Source organism: Vipera berus (assembly GCF_964194415.1).
Source record: "Vipera berus genome assembly, chromosome: 9".
In the NCBI taxonomy this organism is placed as follows: Eukaryota; Metazoa; Chordata; class Lepidosauria; order Squamata; family Viperidae; genus Vipera; species Vipera berus.
In genome coordinates this window covers 13,687,047-13,711,920 of record NC_138212.1, presented here as the reverse complement: position 1 = coordinate 13,711,920, position 24,874 = coordinate 13,687,047, and the positions used below count along the sequence as shown (strand labels likewise).

Sequence of the window (24,874 nt, the reverse complement as noted above, 5' to 3'; positions counted from 1 at the left end):
TCCTCCCGGCAAACGAGTTCCGATTGTATCTCGGCGGCGCCCGCGAGGTCCCTCAACGCGGCGGGGAGAAGCCGGTCAGGCCGGCGCGCGCGCGCGTTCTCTGTGGGCGCGCATCTCCCCTCCGAGGGCCTGGGCTGGAGCGGCCCGGTGGGGGTCGCGGCCGGCTGGAGGCGCCGCTGCGCCGGGAGGGCCGCGTTGGGAACGGGGGGAAGCGCGTGCTGGCTGCCGCTGGCCCTGCCTGCCTCTCTCTCTCTCTCTCGAGCGGGCGCCGGAGAGGCAAAGCGGCCCGGTCTCTCCCATCCCGGCGCTCCGGCAGCGGCGCCCGCGGGGGGTCCGGACGGGGGAGGCCAGTCGCCGCCGCCGCCGCCATGAAAGACTGCGAGTATCGGCAGATCCCGCCGGGCACCCCGGCTGCCCCCACCGCTTCTGGACCCCCGAGCTCCGTGGCCAGCAGCGGCGCCCCCGCGACTCCGGCTTCGCGGCCCCGCCGCAAGTGGGAGGTGTTCCCCGGGCGCAACCGGTTCTATTGCGGCGGGCGCCTCATGCTGGCGCGGCACAGCAGCGTCTTTCTCCTCACGCTCGGCCTCATTGTGGTCACCAGCGGCCTCTTCTTCGCCTTCGAGTGAGTCGGGGGCCAGCTTCCCCCGGGCGGAGGGGGGGGCGTGGACCACCTTCCGCGTTGCTTTTGATGATGATGATGATGATGCCGCCGCCGCGGAGAGATTCCTCCTCTCCTCCTTTTCGTGCCTTCCCCAATCAGGTGGTCTCCAAATAGGTGGGGGCTGCGACTCCCCGAAAAGCCTACCGTAACCGGGGGTGCTGGCTGTTGTGGTCCCCACCCATCTGGAAGCTACCAGCCTCCTCCCCCCAAAGGGTGATGGACAGCACCCCACATTCTGAAATGTGTCACTGCAAGGAAAGGTTTTCTGGCAAGCAGGGTGAAGCTGCCTTGAGTTCTCTGGGACCTCCTCCTAGATAAGCTCGTATGAGAGTGTAGCCAGGAAGCCTTAATAGACTGGCTGGAAATGTTTTACTCCCAATTCTGTGATAGGGCTTTTAGGTAAAGGCCTAGAGATGCTAGCTAGGGGTATAAGCTTTTATGGACTGGAGCCTGTTGCTTCCGAGTAGAATCTAGTCCTCAGACGTTTATGCTGTGGTAAATCTATTGTTAGAATTGAACTGCAGTAGGGTTAGATTATGCAGTAGGGTTAGATATATGGGACGCAGTGGCTCAGTGGGTTGGGATGCTGAGCTTGTCGATCAGAAGGTCGGCAGTTTGGCGGGTCGAATCCCGAGTGCCGCGTAACAGAGTGAGCGCCTGTTACTCGTCCCAGCTTCTGCCAACCTAGCAGTTCGAAAGCATGTAAAAATGCAAGTAGAAAAATAGGGACCGCTCCGGTGGGAAGGTAACAGCGTTCCGTGCGCCTTTGGCGTCTAGTCATGCCGGCCACATGACCACGGAGACGTCCTCGGACAAGCGCTGGCTCTTCGGCTTTGAAAGGTTCCCCTAGAGTCGGAAACGACTAGCACTCATGTGCGGGGGAACCTTTACCTTTACCTTTATGGGGTTAGATTTGTTTCTTCGCTTTAGCACTTCGCATATTCCCTATTTTCCATAATCACAACCAATAATTTCAAGAGGAAGGAAATGTCAGTTTAGTATTTGGTACCTGCCACTGTGTAGCTGGAATCATACATTGCAACATGGAAAGCTGTACAGGTAGTCCTCAATTTACGACCACAATTGAACCCAAAATTTCTCTTGTTAAACGAGACATTTGTTAAGTTGAGTTTTACCTCGGTTTGCAACTTTTCTTGCCATGTTTGTTAAGTGAATCACTAAAGTTGTTAAATTAGTAACACGATTGTTAAGTGAATCTGACTTCCCCATTGTCTTTACTTGTTAGGAGGTTGCAAAAGGTAATCACATGACGCCAAGACACAAACCCATCATAAATATGAACTTGTTGTCAAGCATCCAAATGTAAATCACATGACCATGGGGATATTGCCACGGTCATAAGTGTGAAAAATGGTCATAGGTCATTTTTTTCAGTGCCATTGTAACTGAATGGTCACTAAACGGACTACTGTAAGTCAAAGACTACCCGTAATGTAGATTGCTTAGTTTTAGCCTACCACATGTAGTAAACGCAACCATTGTCTGTGGCTGGTTTCATTTGGTGTTGGAGGGAGGGAGAGAGATCAAGCCCAATGCCATTGCAATACAGGAACCCTCAGGGCTCAAGCCTCTCTTCCCTTTAATATTTACATGAAAACGCTGGGTGAGATCATTTGCTGGCAAGAGGTGCAAGCATCATCAGTACGTTGATAATACATAGTTATACATTTCCACCACTGAGCTGTTGACGTCATAGTGCTGACCAAGTGCCTGGATGCTGTGATGGTTGGATGGGCAGGAACTAACTTCAGCTACTTCAATTGGACTCTTGCAAGACGGAGTGACTTTGGGTTTTTGGTTCCCCCAAGGTCTGGTCTTTGATTCTTCATGGAAAATCACTCCTCTGGACTTTGCTGGTATACAATGGACTTATGGCTCCTACTCAAAGAGCAGGTGGCAGTCCTGTCTAAAGAGATATTTACACAAACCTGTGTGCAGTTCTACTCTTTCCTGTATCAAGAGGTCTTTACTCACGGTCACTCACACCTTAGCAATTTTTGTTTTATTTACTTCAATGTGCTCTTCATGGCATTACTTTGGAAGACCACCCAGAAACCACAGCCGAGCCAGAATGCAGAAGCATGCACAGCGTTGTACGCCCATACGTTTGCCTGCAGTACTTCCCTGATGCGCAAGTTGCACTGGCTTCCAGTCTCCTTCCAGGTGCAATTCAAAGTGCTGGTTATTACCTTTAAAGCCTTAAGTAGCACGGGACCAGGTTATTTGCTGGACTGTAACTGCCCTTCCCATTAGATCTGATAAGACAGGCAGATTCCAGGTTCCTTCCATGAAATATTGGCATCTATTGATACTAAGAACCATGCCCCTATCTTACAGAGAACTGCCCTCTCCCCACTAATAGTCTTCCCATAAGCCTTAAAAACCTGGCTCTTCATCCAGGTATGGTCATGGGAGTGTCTGGATGGTTGCTGGGACATCTTGATTGAGGTGCTGGCTTTTTAGTTTGTTTTTTGTAACTTTACGCTTGTTGTGAATTGTCCAGAAGTTTGCTTATAAGATGGGCCACTATACAAATTGTTTAAATAAACAAACCTGAAAGGTATATTCCTCCAATTAAGGATAATTTAATAGGGAAGTGGCTATTCTGTTCAGACAAAATAAGGCATCTTATCCTATTATATAGTTGTTTATGTGAAATACTTCGAAGTGAGCATGGTTAATCAAGAGGAGCATTAAGTTAGCAAATTATTGGCTAAAGATATAGCATTAATAGTTCCAAACTTTAGTGATATATTTTAAGGATCTTTGATTTTAAGGTCTCCAAAATCCACAATTGTAATCATAAGTTCAGGTTAAATCTTGCAGAAACAGAACTTTGAATTTTTATCCTGCAAGTAATTAATGGACAAATAAAAACAATTGCAACCACTGAGGCTAGGTTTTCTTTTACTCCAAAGAGTTTAAATAATTTATAATTAATTTAAAAAACAGCATCCAAGCTGATTTGACTAACTGGTTGAAGCAAATCTTTCTTGATTTGAAGAAGTATATTTCAAAGTTCATAATGAAAGAATGGCAACATACAATTGGGGGAGCTGTGATTAATTTTATAGTCTGGAGGATTGAGGAAGATTAGAATTTTCAGACAATATTTCTATTTGCAGTTTATTTTAATTGAATACAAGTCTAGCCTTTCAGAGAAACATTTAACTGGAAATAACATTTTAACTGACATTTCTTCTTTGGTCATATCCTAAAAATTAAGTGATTTGTAGAACCACAATTCTGCCTGTAACTTTGCGAATAAAGGACAGATGGGAAACATTACAATCACATAAGAAAATCTTAAAAACAGCATAAGTCAATGTTTAGAGTCTAAATTTTAAAGCTGACATCTTCCAGTATTGTTTGGCACTCCCTAGAGCATGTCACCAAAATACCTAATGTTTCACTTCAAACATGGAGAGAAAACTAGAAACAAATATTTCTCTTTCCCTCTAGAGCAGGCATGTCAAACTGCCAGTCTGTGGGCCAGATGGATCACGCTGAAACCGCACCCACCCCATTGCCGGCAATGGGGGAAAAGTCTCGTGATGGCACGTGACGTCGCAAGTTTGACATGCCTGCTCTAGAGAAAAGCATTTGGGGAAAGATACTGTATTTGCTGTCTAAAAACTAAATTTTAGAATTTTTGAATGTTGATAGTGAAGATTTCTTGCGCTGCAAGGTTTCAGGTGTGGAATCAATGAAGACCCTGGGGTAGGGGGAACTGACAGTCATTTGACATACTTGCGAGAGTTTTAAGGGCACTGCCTCACAGAATACTAGGTGTGAGACTTTACTGGTTAAATTGGGCTCTACATTTCAATTGAAGCTGTTGGGTGTTGTACCAACCTCCCCACTGCTTAAGCTTGTATTGCCTGAGCTCCTTGACTTAGTGGATGGGCTAGCAGTAGAATTCCTTAGATTTATACACAAGATTGTTTTTACATAGGCAATTCAGGGAGTGACATCTGTTATTAATACAGTTAGATCTACTTTTATTTGTAAATAGCCAGTTGAAAAATTAATAGGACCCTAGTTAACTATGTGAACTGAAATTAAACTAAAATGTGGGAAATTCTAGTTTAGGCACATTGTTAAGGGGAAAATGCTCTAAGTGCAATCTATAGTATTGTTTTTTGAGAAAGACTTTCATTATTGAACAAGTATATACTGAAAGTATTGAACAAGTTTTATCCCAGGAATATGCAATAAATCCTGTCTGTGAGATAGGTATCTTTATATCTTCTAAACATTTTAGAGAACTAGGCAGGTTATGATATAATATTTATTAGTTGAAGGAAGCAGCTTGACTAGCAATGAGGGGGAAATTAGTGTGACAAATGGAAATTCAATTTAAATATTGCATTTGACATACCAATCTCTGCTGCGGACTGGTTCCTTTGTATATTTGGGCATAACTTTTTCCAAGACTGGATCTTGGGCCTGCCATCATCAACGGAGTTCATTTAGAGCAAAAGCCCATTTGAATTTATTGCTCAAACTAAAGAACCATAGTTACCCAGGGTCCCTAACCCCATTAATCAAGGTTTATAACGCTAAGGTTACCACAATGCTCTTGTATGGAGCAGAAATTTGGGGTCTTAACCACAGTACTAGAACAAACACAGTCCCAGCATTTTGAGATGTATTTTGGGTGTAGATCTAAGAACATCTGCTGCAGCAGTTACAGCTGAATTGGGAATTCATACAATTCAGGCATTATCTAAAATTAGAGCTTATAACTACTGGTGCAAAATTAATGAAATGGAGACTGATAGACTCCCCAAATTATGCCTACTAGAGCAAATAAAACTCACAAATCTCCTGGATCACCAAAACTAACAAATTTTGTAAGAAGCTGTGGCCTTCCTGTCTCTTGCGTAACAGGAGAACATTCTAAAAAAAGAGTTGCCCAAAGAATTAAGGATATAGAAGCACAAACTGATATAGCTATCCTTAGTAAGGTGGGTAACTTGAAATGGCTGAGTAAATACAAACGTACTTTTCAAGTAGACAGTTATTTGAAGTTAAAACTCCCAAAACATCTTAGGGAGATAAACAGCTTGACACAATGGTCAGATATGGGAGTTTTCATGCTATACCGTACATTTGCGAAGCGGCAGAAGTAGAGGACCTGGCTCACATCCTATTTGACTGTTGTCTGTATGAGAGGGTGAGAGACAGGTATCTTTGTCTATATACCAAACGAATGACCCATTGGGATCCCCACATCAAAATAACTTACCTTATGTCCAGCCAGAACTTGAAAATAACATTTAATGTAGCACAGTACTTAAACAAAATGATCCGGTTGAGATCTGCATATGTGGGACTGATTGGGGTAGATTGCAAGGGCGACTCCGAAATATAATGTTATCATATTTTATCTATATCTTAAATTATTGTACATTATTACAATTTCATTTTAGATTGTATTTTATTACTATTTTATCTTAAATTGTATTTTATTTTAATTCCATTTTAAATTGTATTTTATCAAATTCCATTTTAAATTGTATTTTATCAAATTCCATTTTAAATTGCCTTTATCAAATTTTAGTAACAATTTGTTGCTGGAACTTTGTACTTTGACATGGCCCAAGGGCTAATCAATAAAGTTGTTGTTGTCAATTTAAATAATGTTTTTATTACTTTTCAGCTGTCCATTCCTGGCTGATAAATTGACCATGGCCATTCCTATCATTGCTGGCATCCTGTTCTTTTTTGTCATCAGCTGTTTGCTACAAACCAGCTTCAGGGATCCCGGTATTTTGCCCAGGGCCACCCCCAGTGAAGCTGCAGATCTGGAGAAATGGATTGGTGAGGTTTATTAAATTACTTTATGGAAAAAATATGGTAAATAAGGATAACGGTATTTATCCAAAATTGTCATTTTGGCATCTTCATTCTTGAAATTATCCATAGAAAGTGCACATGTAGAGTCAGATCCTTTGACCTTTTACTAATTCTAATAATTAGCCTTTAAGTAGTTGATAGGAATCCATAATCTAATTGTTACATATTTTACTTCTGAATCTTGGATATCCTGGTTCTTTCTTTTGCTTGAACTTTACAGCAGGTTTGTATCACCATAGTATGTAGAACCTAGAGACAACATACTCTCAAAATAATATATGATCAGTCAACTTTTTTATATTTTTAAAGTGGTAGCTGCAGAGATATTAACAGAAACAATGAAGAAAGGTTTGCTCGGATTGTCCTTTTAATTGTTGAGGTAATGTAGTCTTTAAACATCCCTTTTCCTAGGCCTTTTTAAAATTGATTTACACCAACTTTTAAGTGAATGATTCTGAATATGGATTGTTTGAAACATTCCACTACAATGCTAATCTTATTTTAATATAGTGCCGTCATTTCAGAGAGATAGCAGCAAATGTTGTGGACGGGTTCTTTGGTTTTTAGTTTAGATAGAGACTTGGTAGAAGATTATCAGTATGTATTTAGTCCTTGATTTAATCTGGTATTAGTGAAATCTTGGATGAGTCTAAGAGGTGAATATTTTTGATTTCACAGACAACCTCGGCACTTCCACTTATCGGCCACCTGCCCGAACCATGGAAGTTGTAATAAACAAGTATATGGTGAAATTGAAATATTGCTACACGTGTAAAATGTTCCGTCCACCCAGGACTTCCCATTGCAGTGTCTGTGACAACTGTGTTGGTAAGATCAGAGTGAGACTTCTATCCTATGAACAGTCAGGATTATCTTTTCCATTAAAATTATTTTTCTGCTTTTGTTGAATGCAGAAACATTTGAGTTCAAATTTTGTGCTGTATGTTCTTTGTTTAAAATTGATTGTTCCTCAGAGGATAATTCTGAATATAATAGAGAGGGATTTCTTATTCTGCTTGTACTTGGGAGTATTTCCTAAGGCAGAAAGATTTCCTACTTGGGTAGAAAATTCCCAAACTCAAATACAGTGATTCAACAAGGGGCTTATCACGGATTTTTGTGATACTATTCAAAGGTGCCTGCTGTTTAAAAATATACCTGGATGCTTTTGTGTAAACTTGTAAAGTCTGAATCTTGCCTTCTTTGAGTGCAAGAGAATATTTAGAAAAGTCTGAGCAGTGAAGGGCTCTGGGTATGATTTTGCCTCAAGATCAACAAGATTTCAGACCTTGTTAATTCTTTTTTTCCCCCAACCATCATTCTTTCTACTTGTCTCTGTCAAACAAATTGCCACCCCAATAAACATCCCTCTGAAAAAGAGTACCTCATTCAGATTGGAAAGTCTATGTCTTAGGAAAGCAAAGATTGTCTTTAAAGAGCTCTCTGTTCAGGTGCTTTAACAGTGAAAGTACATGATGCAAGATATATCTGGCCTTTCTACGGTCGTGGCCAAAATTGTGGGAAAGTGTATTTTTGGGGAAAGTGTATTTTTGAGGTTTGATGACTAATAACGCCACTTTTTTTGGAGTAGTACCATAAAATTATATATCAATGGAAAGATAATTTAATCAAGAATGTAATGCAACAAAGTTTGTGTAATTATCTGTTCTGTATTCTATGAAAAGTTGTAGCCAAATAACCAGAAAAAGGAAGCACAACTTGCTTAGGTCGTTATCAGGTAGCTTTCCTTCATCTGATTGTAGCCAATGAGCATGAGTGTTTAGAGAGCCGATCAGGTGTCATCTTGTTTTGGCAATGATCACAGTAGGATTCGGTTATTGATGTCATGTATCGAAGCCAAGAGGAGGACATTTGTCAGTGTGTTATGTGATTGCTGTCAAGTTGGTTGGGGTTTTTTTTGTGTGTTCTTTCATTTAATGAGCTTGTAATGGTAATGACCTACAAAGCCCTACATGGCATGGGTCCAGAGTACCTTAGGGAGCACCTGTGGCCGGCATCAACTTCCCTCCGCCCAGTGCGCTCCCACAGAGAGGGCCTCCTCAGGGTGCCGCCAGTCGGAGAATGCCGTCTGGTGGCCCCCTGGGGGAGGGCGTTCTCTGTGGGTGCCCCTGACCTGTGGAACCGTTTACCGGTTGAGCTCCGGATGGCTCCCGACCTTCGCTCCTTCCGACGCGATCTAAAAACCTATTTGTTTGAACAAGCCGGCCTGGTCTGATGGGTTTTGGTTTTAATTATTGTTTTAATGTAATTTATTTTTTGTATTTGGGTACTAGGGTTTAATTTGTTTTTAATTTTGGTATTTATGGCCCTGTTCATCGCCCTGAGTCCTTCGGGAGAAGGGCGGTATACAAATTAAATAAATAAATAAATAAATAAATAAATAAATAAATAAATAAATAAATAAATAAATAAATAAATACGTAATAAAATTAAAGTAATGGTGCAAAGAGTTGACTGGTTGCCCAGAAAGCGATGTAAAATAGTATTATTAAGTGAACAAGGCTACAGTTATAAAGAAGTTAAAAGAAAAAATGGTGGAATCTTAACCAAAGGTGGCATTTCTATTGTACGCTTTTCCCAAAAGGTTTCCACAATTTTGGCCACTACCGTATATGATATGAATATATTATATTGATTAAAGAGTATCCGCTGGGAAGAAAAGGTGAATGGATGAATGTATGACACTGATAACTGACTTTTTAAGTACACTAAGGTCTATTTGATGGCTGTAAGCAAGGATAAGTGACAGGCAAATATTGAGAATGATGAGAATTACTGAAAAAGAGCAAAAAAGTAGGAAGACTATTTCCACTTTAAGGAAATGTTGGCACTTCATTTCTTTCATTCTTGAGGCATTTGTAATAATGAAATATTCCTATAGCACATGTTAGTTGGGAAGAACAGTTACAGGCATATCAAGACATGAACCAAACCAGCCCCCCAAAATACTAAACCTTGCCAGGATGCATCACTCTTTAGGGCAAAGGGAAAGTGTGGGTGAGGCTTTTGAAGTGGATCGTTGCATTCTTGAATTGACATTTCCCCCTCTTTTTGAGGGCAGTGAATTAACTTCAAGGAATCTAATCGGAATACAAATCTACTTTGTCAGCCAATTTCATGTATGTATGATTTTAAACAATGGAGTGAACACACTTATTGACTCAAAGAGCTATATGTCTACCCATAGGTAAAGGTAAAGGTTTCCCCGCACATGCGTGCTAGTCGTTTCCAACTCTAGGGGCCGGTGCTCATCTCCGTTTTAAAGCCGAAGAGCCAGCGCTTGTCCGAGGACATCTCCGTGGTCATGTGGCCGGCATGACTAGACGCCAAAGGCGCACGGAACGCTGTTACCTTCCCACCGGAGTGGTCCCTATTTTTCTATTTGCAGTTTTACGTGCTTTCGAACTGCTAGGTTGGCAGAAGCTGGGACGAGTAACAGGCGCTCACTCTGCTATGCGGCACTCGGGATTCGACCTGCCAAACTGCCGACCTTCTGATCGACAAGCTCAGCGTCCTAACCCACTGGCAAGAGAGAACAGCCATATCTGACAAAGCCAACCAAAGGGTTTCACTATGAGAAATGGTATAGTGTTTAGGCACATAAATAATATCTTTCTTCAACATAACCTTAGCAGATTGTGAAGAGGAAAAGTATCCAAGGGAGCACACAATAAGCTGTAAATAGGGCAAATAAAATTAGAGTTTGGATGGCATTGGCATACAATTTGGATGGCACTGACATTTCTTGAATAAGAAAGGTAGCTTTGAAACTTAATGTTCCTGGCTGTAATAATGCTATATAAGGAGGAATACACATTTTAACAGAGTTGACAGTATCCAAACGTGGACTGATTTGAGATCAAATTCTTAATAATTTATAATTAATTTCAGACAGCTGTCTGTCTGAAATGGTCTAGGGCAGGGGTGTCAAACTGCCGGCCTGCAAGCTGGTTTCACCATACCAAAGCCACGCCCACCCCATTGCCGACAATTTGCAGAGAGTTGCGACACGTCATGTGACGGGAGTTTGACACCCGTCTAGGCTCTCCTGCTCAAGCAGGGGGTTGGACTAGAAGACCTTCAAGGTCCCTTCCAGCTCTATTCTGATTGATTGATTGACACATCTGTTGAAAGCTGAAATTGTGGGAAGGAAATAGGACTTTGGATACTTATCTGTGAGTTCATAGCTATGCATATTAGGTTTTTTTCTAAAATGCCTCATACATTTGCAGTGCAAATGCAAGTTAATTGCTTTCATTCTTCATATGGGTCTATGATATCTGAGGAACTGTCTCACTCTGATGGGACTACCCTGTCCCACTCATTCCAGCAGAAAGGACCTACTTTGGATTTCTTCAGCCAAAGAATTTAAGCTGGCAGGGTCCAGGTGATAAGTCTTTTCTGCTGTGGCCCCCACCCTCTGGAATTTTCTCCCACTGGGGGTGAGGTCTGCCCCCACACTCCTGGCCCTCTGGAAGAGCCTAAAAACTTGGCCCTGCTACTTGGCCTGGGTCCTGGCCCGCTGCATTGGGCGTGGCTGATCAGGAAGAGAAGATATCATCTTGCTTTTTAGTTTTTCTATTATTTTTTCCCCAATTTTAATTGTTCTCTATTTTTTACATTTATTATATTATAAGCCTATATCAATGAGATGGGTGGCATGAATGAATTAATATTCCCATCCAAAATGTTGGCAGTTGTCAAGCAGATTGAAATTTTATCACAGCATTTTTATTTTTCCAAATAGGTGCATAGGAGTGCCAAGAATAAGGGGAGCTGTCAGGGAGCTAAGATAATCTATTTTAAAAAATAGAATAAACTTGTGTGTGTGTGTGTGTGTGTGTGTTATCCTTTTCCTGATATTTATGAATGAGCTTTCTTTGCTGTGTCCCAGCAATGGATTGATTTGGATGTGTTAGAAATTGTTCTGCCTTTCTGCATTTTTTCCAAAGTGATCCTCCGGGAGAAGTTTCACTGTGGCCCAAAGAACCACAATGCTTTTCTAGTTCCTAGTTTATTTACCTTTAGTTGCCAACTCATTCTTGACACTGTCATTTCACTACTTAGTGAAAAGAATTATTTCACTGCATTCTGAATGCTTCCATTTGACTAAAATGCCTAGTCCTTCTTTTTTTCACTCCTAAGCCCCTTATTGCTACTTCAGCAAATCTGGTGAATGTATCTGCAAGTTGCGTTTCTGGAGAAACGCATATTAGAACTGATCCTCCTGCCTATTATCTTGTCCGTCCCCAATGTCCTCTACTACAGTCTATTTCAAGCAGTTCAGGACTTGGGGGGAAGCTAGTATGACGTGCATTACAAATAAATCTGGCATCCTAATTTCTGAACAAACACATTAACTCTGGTTGAACGACTTGTGTGAATGAACTTTTCATTCTCTTTTCATTCACTTACGTGTGTCTCATTCTAATGCAACGATAACCAACTCCCTGAAGCTAGTAGTCAGATCTACGTTCAGTGCACTTGAATACAGTTTGTTGATATTTCAGCAGAAAAGGCTAAATGTTGATTGCTTTCAGAGAAAAGAGATTTTAAAAGCCACAGCCTATTTCATATTTCTTTCTTTTTGTGTCTTCGAGTGAGTGTTGACTTTTGGTGGGTCCCTGGGCAAGTCCCTTCAGTTTTCTTGGCAGGATTTTGGAAATGATTTGCCGTTGCCTACTTCTGAGGGCTAAAAGAGAATGATTGGCTCAAAGTCACCCAGCTGATTTTGCGCCTAAGATGGGCCTAGGACAGGGGTAGGCAACCTTGGCTCTTTAATGACTCGTGGACTTCAACTCCCAGAATTGGCTCAGGAATTCTGGGGGTTGAAGTCCACGAGTCATAAAAGAGCCAAGGTTGCCTACCCCTGGCCTAGAACATACAGTCTCCCAGTTTCTAGCATGAGGTCTTAATCACATCAAAACTGGCTTATTTAATATTTTAGAACTCTCATTATATACACATTAGCAGAAAAGAGCCTGATTCTAATGTATTGTTTGTTTGCATTGTTTACTTTCCATTTTTTATAAGAACTCAAAAAAACATGTTTAATGGTCCCCCTCCAATTTTATTTTCATAACAACTTTATGAATTAGATAAGACAGTAAGTAAGAGATGTAAATGACCCAAAGTCACCCAGTGGGTTTCATGACTGACTGACTATAGACCTGAATCTTTTGGAATCCAGCACTAACCATTGGTTACAATCATCCTCTAAAATTGTTTTCTGCATCTCTTGTAAGATACACGAGGGACGTATACAAATTGTTGATCTGGGAAAATATCACTTCGGGAATTCCAAAACTTTTCATTTTCATCCAGATCATGATGAATCTCCTTTAGACCACACTATTGCATTGGCAGTTGTATAGTGCTTAAAATAAATTCCCTGGAGCAGAAGTGGTTCTAGATGCTCTGAATGTAATTTTCTAAACAAAATTGGACCAAATAAAATTGAGCTAAACCATCTTTGGCACACCTCCAACTATTACTGATTCAGAAAAGTTACTTTCAGAGATTTAACAAACTAAACCTGCAGTGCCATGTTGTGGAGTGAATGAAGATGAAAAATAAAATGGTCAAAGAGTTCTGAGTTCCTAGTACAATTTGTTCCCAGATTGGCAAATTGTGTGCTATCCAAGTATACCTCCTCTTGAGCATGTGAAATGTCATTCCCTTATTTACTGTCTTTTTGTTCCTTTTCCCCTCAGAACGATTTGATCATCATTGTCCCTGGGTAGGCAACTGTGTGGGGAAGCGGAACTATCGATTCTTCTATGCCTTCATCCTTTCTCTCTCCTTCCTAACAGCCTTCATCTTTGCTTGTGTCATCACCCATCTTGCTCTGCGTAAGTATAGCCTGTTGTCAAAGTTGAATGTCACAGATCTCTAGGAAAGTGTGAAAAAGTTCACTGGGTCTTTCTTAAGCCAGACTGAAGAAAGAATTATTTAGAATACGTGTGCATGAACTCTCATTCCAAATCTACATTGGCCCCTCTTAATCCTCAGATATAAACCCAGGAATCTCCTGAAAAACTGACACTGTATTTTTAATGACGGCATTTGTTAAATATAAATGGAAATGGAATATGGAAAGTAATAATAAATGCCTACAATAAATAAGTAAATACATTGAAAAATGAATGTGGGCCATACAGTAATTTAATTAATTTTTAATTTTAATCCCATTTATATCCCGCCCTTCTCCGAAGACTCAGGGCGGCTTACAATTTAAAGCACAAATCAATGTGCTTAGCAATAGCCAAACAAAGGTGTTAATATAAATATTGGGTAACAAAAATAGCATTGAATAGATTTGTTAATGTGCTAAACTTGGCCAATCCTATATATTAATACTTTCCCAATCTAAGCATCTTTAGTTCACAAAAAGACAATGAGTTTCAAGTGGGAGTTACTTGTAATCTTCTGGACAGTTTTTGTGGTTAGAGAAAGGAAAATAGGAAAAGGAAGGATACGTTTCACCGCCTTGAATTATTTATAACAATAATAAAGGCAAGATTAAAACACTTTTTTTAAAAAAAAAAATCCTTCCTTTATCTCAGTGTCTGTTTGCTTTGCAGGCTCCAAGGGACACGATTTCCTCACTGTTTTGAAAACAACACCAGCAAGATATCCTTCCAGTATCTGTTTATTCCCTCTCCCACTTTAAAACCCTTGATACTGTTTTCTGAAAGTATTTAACAAGAATTGATTATAGGTGGGAATCTGAGGAGTTCATGGGAGTGACAGTCCTAACTCATGTAGAGAATGCCAAGTGGGGTTTGGCTGACCTGGGGAATGAAGGAAGACTTTCTCCCAGATCCTTTGTCCCCCCCCCCCCTTCCCTTTTGGCAGGAGTGTCGATCTAACCTAAAATCTGGTATTCATTTGATCCATGCAACTTGGTGATTCAAAGATAAAAAAATCTAGTGCCCTCTGTAGAGGTAACCCTTTGGTGATGATTAGCTGAGGCAGGCCCTGTCTCAAATTTAATATCTCAAAGCCAGATGGGGACTTTTTGATTTCTCCAAGGTTTTTTTCAATCTTGTGTTTTAACTTGACTGTAGCTGTGCGGTTGTTGTACTGTTTCACTCTGTGACTATCGTTTGCTTTATTGCTCATGGTTTAGCTTTGTCTGTAAATCCGTTCTGAAAATCTTTTAAATAGGATTAAATGGCACAGTATTAAAATAGCTGGGAACTCTTCGTCCTGAAGTGCAGAATACATTTTCCCCTGGTGTATTTATTGTATCGCTCATTACCTCTTTGGGTTTATTTGTATCACATCTTTCCTTAAAAAATTATGCTGAAGTGGCTCAGATGCATTTGGTGGGCGGTGACCAGGAGTAAAACTTTGGCAGAACTTCAGGAAAATGAATGCTTCTCAGTCACAAGTATTATTCCTTAATTCCTCATTTACTCTGTTGGAATTGGTGATTTGTTTTTTTTCAGTCTGGTCTATTTTTGGCCTCTCAGGGTTTCACACTTACTTAATTGCCTCCAATTTGACAACCAATGAGGATGTGAGTAAGGATGTTATTTTCAATGAATAGAAGTTTAACATTCTAAATATCCATCACGACAGCTTTAAATTGGTTTCTTGAAAGGCAGAAGATTATGTTTAAAATGTTCTTGCTTCATTTTGTTCTAAAGCAGGGTGATTGTAACATTTATCATTGGTGAAAGGATAGACATTTCTGCATTCCAAAATAAGGAAAAAAGAAGGCCTTTTTTTCTAGTGAAAAGATTTAGAAAATGTCCTAATTTTTAGATCAGCCAACTCATAGCCTCCCATAATGTTTAGATGGTATAGCCAATGATTTGGGACAGCTGGTCTTTACTAAATTAATAAATGTTTCAAGATATCTGTGGTGGGAAGGGACAGTGATGCCACAACCCAATCATTTATGTACGTGCATCTAATATCGGGATACAAATATGAATTTGCATGCTTTGTCTTTTGGGGGGGAGGACTTCATAGCAGACACCTATAGCGTCAGTTCTGTAACCTGAATTCCTATACATGCATGTGCAAATATATCATAGGGACTAGTTTTATCTGTCGTATAGTTAAATGTGACTCTCATCTAAGTAAAGACAAACCAGCAAAAGATTTCTGGACTTTTCCTAACCAATTAATCTTTCTTGGATTGTAGCTCAAGGGGGCATGGTCAAATAAGAGAGGTTCTGAATTTGCCAACCCTTATAGCCATAAAAGCATCCTAACCAACTGCTGTGCAGTGCTCTGTGGGCCATTTTACCCCAGGTAAGGAAACATTTTTCCTAGATGGACTCTGTATTCAAGTGCCTGACGGACAGTTCTTCAGCTGCCTTTTGTTCCTATTCTGTGCAGCCATTCACGCAGATAGAAAAAAAGAGAACAGCAGTCAGTACTTTATGATCATGAGAATGATCCACCATTCATACAGTGAGAAACATATACGTATTCTAAAAATGAGAGTTAAGTGGGGGAATTTGGTGTCTTGACTGATACCATGCTAATTCCCTTTGTGTAAAACATTAATGCAATGTATACCTTCATGTAAATTATGGAATTAGAAAACCAAAACAGAAAGAAATGAAAAAAGGGGAAAGGAGAGCTAAGGAAGTGAGAACGACAGGGCTAGAAATTAAGTTTTAAAACATACATATTGCTGGGTCAAAGTGCTTTTTTGCCAGAAACAAAATATCCAAGTTCATTCACTCTCTTTTCCTTAACTAAAATATATAATTTGATACAGTTTAATAATGCCTGCTCTTGAGGCAACTACCTCTGTCAGCCTAATGGTTGTCCCAATCATTAAAATTGGTTAGGATACAGTATAATGATGTTAGTCGGAAAACCTCATTCTGGCAAATGTCTTACATAGACTTTATAAAAACAAGCCAATTCTATCTGTGAAGTTACAGTTTAGACAGTAATGAAAAGGGATGAAAAGACACAACAGAAGCATCAGATCTGACAATAAAAGCAGGTGTGAAAAATGTTCTGTTGGGAAGATAAAATATTCTGTTTTTCTCCAGACTACTTTGATCTGGCTGTTCCTGGAGTTGTTTGGCCATTTCCCAAAGTTTATAATCCCCAGAATGGCAGATCAAAGTGATCCAGAACATTCCAATATAATCTACCTCTGAAACAAAATATTTTCAACATTCTTATAAAATAGTACAGCTAGTCCTCTACTTAAACCACAATTGAGCCCAAAATTTCTGTTGCTAAGCAAGATAGTAAGTGAATCACTGCAGTTGTTCAGTTAGTAACATGTTATGTAAATCTAGCTTCCCCATTCACCTTGCTTGTCAGAGGTCACAAAAGGTGTGTTTACATGACCCCAGGATGCTGCAACCTTCATAAATACATGCCAGTTGCCAAGCATCCAAATTTAGATCATGTGACTCCAGGATGCTGCAACGGTCATAAGAATGAAAAATGGTCATAAATCACTTTTTTTAGTGTTATGATGTCAGTCACTAAACAAATTATTGTAAGGAAAAGGACTACCTATACTACTTACTGGAATGGAGACAGTTCAGAAAGATCAGCTGTTTGGAACTAATCTTTGCTCATAGCTGATAGAATATCCTATTTCCATCTTGTTCTAGTACAGCTTTTTAGGCAAAATGATGATGGTATTATTTTTGATAATTGCAGTAAGGAATTTTCACTTAGCATACAATTTCCTGTAGATCAGATGCATTAAACATTCCAGGTTATCCCATCATAACTCCTTGTTTAGTGGCAAGGGAGCAGAATTAGGCAAAACAAAGGATTATTTATTATTTGAGATAATACTGAAAATTATATGGAGAATATATACAAAAAAGTTTGGAAAGATAGTTTGAATGAGACCTTACGTTTCTGTCTGGCTTTTTTCCCTGGTTTGACCTTAATATATAATTTATTATTTCTAGAATTGTAATGGAGAATAGGTTATTATATTCCGATGGAATTCTGATCTTGCAAAATGTGTTTAGTGTGTAGCAATTTTAAAGTAATTTCAGTAGAATTGTGTACTGTATAAATCAAGTGGAGCAGAGTTGAACCTTTTTTTTTAAATGAGGGATTGAAAGTATTTTATTAAATTTTTCAAATGTTAGCTATTTATTTATATGGCTACCCAGCTCACAATGTATCACTTTTTCCTGAAAAATGCCATGGGCATTTGATAAGTTGAGTTTATTTGATGGTTTGCCAACTACACTTTTACTTTTAAAAGTTCAGATCAACAGCTAGATCAAGCCTTTGTACTTCTACATAATTCCCTACTAAATTATATCGAATTTCTTGATTGTGATCGAGAGCCCAGTTGGAATTCTCATCCAGTCCCTAATAATGAACTGTTGGGGTAAATGAGAGAATTGTTGATGCTTAATTGTTTTAGCATTATTTCTTATTTGCATAATTAATCAGTACTCTAACTTCCCCTCCCTTTTTTTCCTTCCTCTCCTTGTCTGAATTGTCTAGTTTAATAGATAGAAGAGGATTTATCCAGGCAGATGCTGGGACTCCCGCCACTCCTAAGGGTGAAGCCCCTTCTTTTGGAACAAAATCTGATGCCAGCATGGTATGAACCAACACTTTAGCAACGCTGACATACATATCTTATGCCTACCTCCAGCTGGTGCCTCTCCTATCTTTTACCATTACCTGGGCTCGGGGAGACAGCCTCATGGAGCAGAATCTCCAGAATTCATATTCAAACCAGAGGCACCAGCCTTGCATTGATTTTTTTTAAATATATTTTGGGACTTAACTGGCCATTGTTCACTGCTGCAATTAAGCCTCTAGGTAGGACCTGCTGTCATCTTGAGACAGAGGGATAAAATACTTGGAGCAGAGGATGCAAGGGATTGGGAGATTCCAGCTTCATGAGAAATATCTTTTATCGGAGGTTTTTGTTAAAAAGATTGGTAGAAAAAAAGCATAGTTAAGATTTCATACGGAGCTGTTACAACAGAATCATCTACTAAAGTATTTTGTGTACTATGTTTGTTCCAACAATGTTAACGTTACACTGTTTGTCCTGACATTCTGCCTGAATGTTGCAAAAGAATAACTGGTGCTCCTTAAACTGTAAGAGGGGGACACGAATCATTTGAGGACCCAGTACTGCCTTGCCTTACCAGCAAGTATTGGTTGTTGAGGAACTTAGCCTGAGTGGCTCTTTTGGGTGGAGGGTAGAAATTCCCTAGAAATGATCATAAAGAAAGTCTACAGGATCAGAAGCAGAAAATTATTTCTCCCTCTGGGAATTGACTCAGGATTTGACCTTGTCTGTTTCAGCTGAATCAGGATTAGAACAATAAGCTTCTACAGGTTATTTGTTTAACAGTTGGAACAAAATTAAAGAGATCAATTGGAAATTCTTAAATTATGTCATTCCAGATGAGTTGCACTTACCTGGTGCTTATGGACAGCTGTGCCACTTTTGTATTGGGTATGGCGGTTTGTATAAGTAAGGCATGTTCACTAAAAGCTGTTTCAGCAAAACCTACATGTGTACAAGCATTATCCAAAACAGAATTATCAGAAGAAGTCCCATTTAATTTGGATTTCTGATCGTGTCTTTAAAGAAGGAGGGATCCTGCTTCATCTTGCTGAATTTTCATACAATTCCACAGTTCCCACCCTATGGGATGAGAGAGCCCTTGCAAATAGATGAAAGCTAGATACTTGAAATGTGTTTATTAAGCTGCTGGGAATTTTTGCACAAATTTTATAATGTTTTTCTAGCAGCGTTATTTTGTCTTCTAAAAAAATCATTTTTAAGTCTGTAAACCTGTGCCCAGAAGCTGTTTTTTTTTAAAAAAAATGTTACGTGTTTTACCAGCCATTAGGAGGAAATGGGGAACCTGTGGAACTCGCTCCTCCAAGGTGTTAGATTTCATTTCTTGTACTGTATTTGGAAAACATCTAGAAGCTCCCTGGATGGGTTAATCAGCTATGCTGCGATAAGATAATCCCTGTTGACCTTTGAAAACTGGGGTTTATGAGAAATTGAATAGGATTTTATATTTCCAAGCAAACAAGAATAAGCAGCTAAGTGTACTTTTCTCCATCCTGCTCCTGCAGAGGAACTGAGAAGGACCCTTTTTGTAAAAAAAAAAATTTAAAAAAAAAATGCAACCATTTGTGGTCAGGAGTTCCCCACCATTCTCACATTTCTGCCAATTTATTCCATTCACTGTTGTGGGCTGTGTTTTGAGTATCCCCATCATATTTAGCAGTGGAAACCACTGCTCTGGGCACGTGGCTGACTTTGATAGGAAGATTTAGTTGAGGAGCAATCATGGCGACTGATCTGAAGTAAGGTAGCTCATCTGTAGGTATATTTTTGCACCCTTCCTAAAATGTTTGACATTACTAGAAGGAATAATGCTGTGTCTTCAGCATGTCTGTCCCACGTTGGAGCGCTTCATGAAGAAGAACAAAGCCAACAACTGCTATGGCATTACTTTGCCTGTTTTATATTTCAGTTGGTTTTTCTGGCAAATTAATGTTGTAAGAATGGGTATAGTACATACTACCGGTGCTCCCTTTCTGAGGTTTGAGTCTGATTTTAAAATTAGCTGAGGCATTAGGCAAGAGCCACTGTTTCCAACAGCTAAATGTGGCTGCAGTGATACGTGATATCATTGTATTATATTCTGAGGCATATCGCAGCTAGGAAAGCCTCTGTATAACTCTCACAATCCCCAGAAGTATTTGCTGCTCTCGGGACTCCACTTTCCGACCACTATAGAGCACAGTTCTCTTTCTGGGACAGTTACAAAGGCTTTTTCCAATGGTATGCTGGTATGGGAGAGATATTTTTTATTCTGTGCCATTTAGATAAGTGTCAAGGCTGGGGTATTTTAATAATAGTAGGCTTAAACCTCAAGGTTGAAACTGCTACATCATCGGTTCTGCCCTGTAAGATGCCTGGACTCAGAGGAGAAAATATCTGTCTCTGGGTTCTATCACCTTGCATGTCTCTGAACAGCCAAACTGCTCTGGGAACAGTTCCCAGAGAACCACTTTCGTGGCTCTCCACTAGTGGATGCTTTTTGGGAGGAAGCCTTATCTGTAATCTGCCACGTGCAATCACTTAGATGTGAGAGGTTGATTAATGGAACCCAAATGGACGTTGGAGCTACAGTAGGCACTCAGAATAATGTGGTTTTGCTCTCAGAAGGCTGTTCATAACTTATTTCTTTCAGAAATGTAATTAGACGGGAGGGTGAGAAGATAATTCTGGAAGCGTTTTTATGGTTAGGACAGAGGAAGAGTTGTTCTTACGGAAGAAAAGTTTGTGTTGCTCTTTAAGGCATTGCTGTATCACTTGGCGGGGGAAGAAGTTGTAAGCAGTGTTCCATTTGTGTGGGAAACACTCTTACCATGACTAAATCTTTTGTAATAAAAATGTTTTTTTTAAAGAGCTGATTGTTTTCGATTTTTATGTTTTCATTTCCCTCATTTGCTAAATTAAGAAAAATGGCGTTTGAATATTTTCTAGACCAAGAAGCTGAACATGGGCAATTTCAGGGCTGCTGATTCTGGAACCCAGCAGGCTTAGAAACAGACGCTGAACATATTCCTTATAATGACAGGTGGAGACTGGAGAAAGAGGAATCTGTGCCCTGTTAATTGAGGTTTTGTTTTAGGGTTACTGCTTCAGAGTTGCTAGTCAGAAACAGGGCATTTAACTGCTATCATACAGCAGCTGTGTGCTATGTCTGTCTTCTCTCACCTCCCTGTCGTCCCTCGACCTGTTCCCCAAACCCAAGCCTGCCACAATACATAATTTCTGGTGTCTTCTTCAGGAGGATGCCTGCCAGGACTTTGCGATATCTTGCACTGCCTGATGGGATAGTCCCTCCCCACAGGATGGGTTAGTACTGCTCTCTGAAAGTTAGCTGGTAAGAATTTTTTCTTCCTCGCCATCATCCAGTGATTCATCTCATTCTCACCACATGAGTGTTCCAAGCCTGGTGTCCATGTAGCCCTCAGTCTGATTGTTCTCAATTGTTAACGGATCAATCATTCCTTCATAACTTAAGCTTCCTTAAGGAGGGTCCTGAGGTTTATAGACTGCCAAGAAGGAATAGACAAGGGGCCTGTGGAGCAAAGGAGATAAAACACTTTATCCAGATATGTAGATATCTGGATAAAGAGGTGCAGGGTGCTTACACTGTGAAAGGCTGCACTCAGCATTGGGAAGGCTTGTGCTAGGTTAAAAATGTTAAATTTTAGCACAAGAGATATTTGTTGGTTTTGTCCTTAGCGAGCCATGGTCCGCATATATTTGGCTATGGCTGTGCTCTTACCACCTCCAAGATCTGAATTCCTGTAGGTTTTTATCTTTGGTGAGGAAGTACATGTCATCAGATCTGTCTCCTCTCCTTTCTCCCCTTAACAAAGAACAAAGCTGAAGAATCTTTTTAGTTACTTTACTCATTAGTCTTCTTTCTTTGCCTTACGTCTCTTATACTGTTGCATAGAGAAAGCAACTGTTGCTTCCTATTATTTAAGAGAGGGCATCCAAAGGAGAAGCAACTGGGACAATGAGCAATCTGCTGGATAGTAAAGCTAACTGTTTCTCTTTGGTGACGTAAATGGATCTCTACGTAGGACGGAGCAAAGGAAGAATTCTTGACTTTTACCCATCTGCCTATATTCCCAGCAGGAAAAAAAAAACCAGAAGCATAGTAGAGGCTTCATTCCAAATATACAGAACTTCATGCTGCAAGTTTTCATGTCATATCAATGTACAGCCAGACATATGTTTAAATATGTCATTGTGTGATTGGGATAGTCTAAAGGGGGCTGTCATTCAAACATTCTTGCATATCTAATGGAAGTTGACTGCATATTCAAACCCATTAGATCTTCCACATCACATGTAGTTTAAGAGCCCCCATCAACTTTCTAATGTGGTAATATAATTTATTGTTACAATGGATGCCATGGGTGGTCATGAAAAGGTTTGGAAGTGTGTGTCGTATTTGGTGTATATCTGTGAATTTTAACTGTTTCATCATTATTTTTTGACTTTCCCTTTCTTATATGTTCATGTAACATTCTCCAGGAACCTTTTGTTTTGTTTTCTTCATCCTCCATTTTCTTTGTTGGATGCATCTAATATCCCCCCCCCCGGAGAGTTTTTTTCATCCAAGTGGTTTGGAGCGAAACTCCCTTTTTTTTTAAAAAAAATACATATTCCAGATTTACTTGTATTGTACTAACTTTCCTTTTCCTGTACTTTCTTTTTTCTCCAGCTTGCTTGCAAATGCCAGGCCTGTGATGATCCTTCTTTCTCTGCTCTTCTCATTTACTAATCCTCTCTTTTCTTCTTCCTTTTCTCCTCTCCCAATCCTCCCCCCTCCCCCGCCACTTCTTGGGAACACCCAGTATGTCCAGGGCACAAAAGATCTTTTGAGGACCCTCTGCGCCTCGTGGCAAAACTCAAGGCGAACCCAAGAGACCCCTGTCAAATATTTGAAAATACAGCCGTTGCCACCACCTGTGCCTCTCAACCCTCCAGGGCTATCTGATTTTTCTATTGCTGCATCACTTTCTTTGTCCCAGCAAAAATAGGGAGATGCCGCCGTGCACAAGGAAAAAGCTATACCAAGTCCTCAAGGCTGGCGTGGAGTTGCTCCTGCTAGCCCTGGGGTTTGAAGCTTAAAGCCATACAAATCAGTTCATCTGCTGCGAGTGCAACTAGAGGACGTTCTTTTGGCTCCTGCATTTCAGATCTGAGACAGGGATGTCCCAAGCCTTCATAATTCTTGGGTGATTTATACAGTTATCCAGGTTGGTACTTTGTACTAATCGAAGACACCGATCCCAATCCAGTTCTGTTGTCTAGAATCAGTGTTTCCAAAGCACACTATGCTTGCGCCAAACTTGATGCAGTTGGTCAAAATTAGCAACTTTTCAAATACAACGCAATGCACTGTGAACCAGTATCCAGGACTGTGTATGCGTGTGTTTGTGTGTCTGTACATGTGTGGCTTGCATGATTCTATAGAAACATAGACAAAATACAGATAAGGGATATAGAACTTTCTGAGACTGTATGCTTTTTATTTTGTTTCCCCCCCCCCAAGCGAATTCTAAACATTTTTATTTGGAAGATACGCTTGTGTCTATGCAGTTTCTGCTGAAACCTCAGAAATAAGATGAACCTAGATTTCCACTGACAAGGTGGAGATCTAGCACTCGCCATCTTTACAAAATGAGAATTATGCAACTTTATAAACTTACGTAAAAGTAGTCAACTTGCCTCCTTTCTATTCTGCACAATCTAGATACAAAATGTTTGTGTGTGTGTGTGATTGTATTTCCTTCTGTATTAAGCACAGTATGATTCACACCTCTGCTACGTAAGTGGGTCTGGGGTGCCCTAAACTATCATGAGATGATAGTTTGAGCTGGATCACACCAGTTATATAGACCTATCCTGCTGAAATTCAAGCTGCTTTAATCAGCAGGGCAAGATTGTGCAGAGTCTGAAATGAACACTTTTTTAAAAAAAAACACTGTAGAGATGAGAAAGAGTTTTATGTACTCCTCTGAGTATAGTTAATTTTGTGCTTATACTAGTAACTGAACTTGAGTTTTAAAAGTGGTTTAGATTTCTCTCTACCTTTTTCTTCTCTTTCGCTTCTCCCCAAATCTATTGACAGCAGTATTTTGTAGTATTAGGTAACAGTTTCTGATCAGAATTCTTTTCTTGCTTCACCTAATACAGATAATTTCTAGGACGGACAAGATGTAAATCAGAACAGGGGTTACAGGAAGGCTTATTCATCCTTTCCCAACTTGAGGTCCTCTGCAAATATGTTGGACTTCAGCTCTCATTGTTCCATTCACCATGCTGCTTGGGAAGTAGAGCTGAAAATTAACACATTTGTGTAGGGCACAAACCTCCCCAAATTAATTCCCTCTAGACAACAGAACCAAACTTGTTAGACCTCTTTGAACATATTTTTCTGGGATTTGAAATCCATTTATGCCTTTCACTTTTGTAACAATAAAACTTCTCCTATATTACTTCCTGACTCTGGTTTCTGTATCAAATCCATTGAAACATATTTTCCATATCCAGCTTCCATATGCTTTATTAGTTCCCCTTTTCATGCTGATACTGGAATGTAGTAGCATAATAGATGACTGTATGTCTGTGTATATGTGGTTTTGCAGGTGCCAGATTCCTATGCATCAGTCTAAAAATGAAATTCCACAAGGAGAAAGTGTGGAGATTCTACTTATTCCTCTACATTCTCATTGTTTCAGCATATGGGGTCTAACCATCTAGAATGA

At 40.0% G+C, this 24,874-nt stretch overlaps 1 protein-coding gene across 4 annotated transcripts; it reads left to right on the top strand.

Annotated features, from left to right (window-relative positions):
• Window positions 1–157: 157 nt before the first annotated feature.
• ZDHHC18 (zDHHC palmitoyltransferase 18) lies at window positions 158–24,596 on the top strand (the record flags this gene model as incomplete). 4 transcript variants are annotated; one of them, XM_081335276.1, is made up of 10 exons in its annotated part: window positions 158–622; window positions 6,348–6,508; window positions 7,223–7,372; window positions 13,279–13,416; window positions 14,149–14,197; window positions 14,987–15,089; window positions 15,723–15,832; window positions 18,032–18,131; window positions 18,953–19,004; window positions 20,767–20,984. In XM_081335276.1, exons 1-10 carry the CDS (start codon window positions 369–371, stop codon window positions 20,772–20,774), a joined length of 1,125 nt encoding a protein of 374 aa, XP_081191402.1. In that variant the 5' UTR covers window positions 158–368. The 4 variants fall into 4 exon arrangements, with proteins under 4 accessions (XP_081191402.1, XP_081191401.1, XP_081191403.1 ...); XM_081335275.1 differs by lacking the exons at window positions 18,953–19,004; window positions 20,767–20,984 and adding an exon at window positions 22,958–24,596; XM_081335277.1 differs by lacking the exon at window positions 18,953–19,004.
• Window positions 24,597–24,874: the final 278 nt, after the last annotated feature.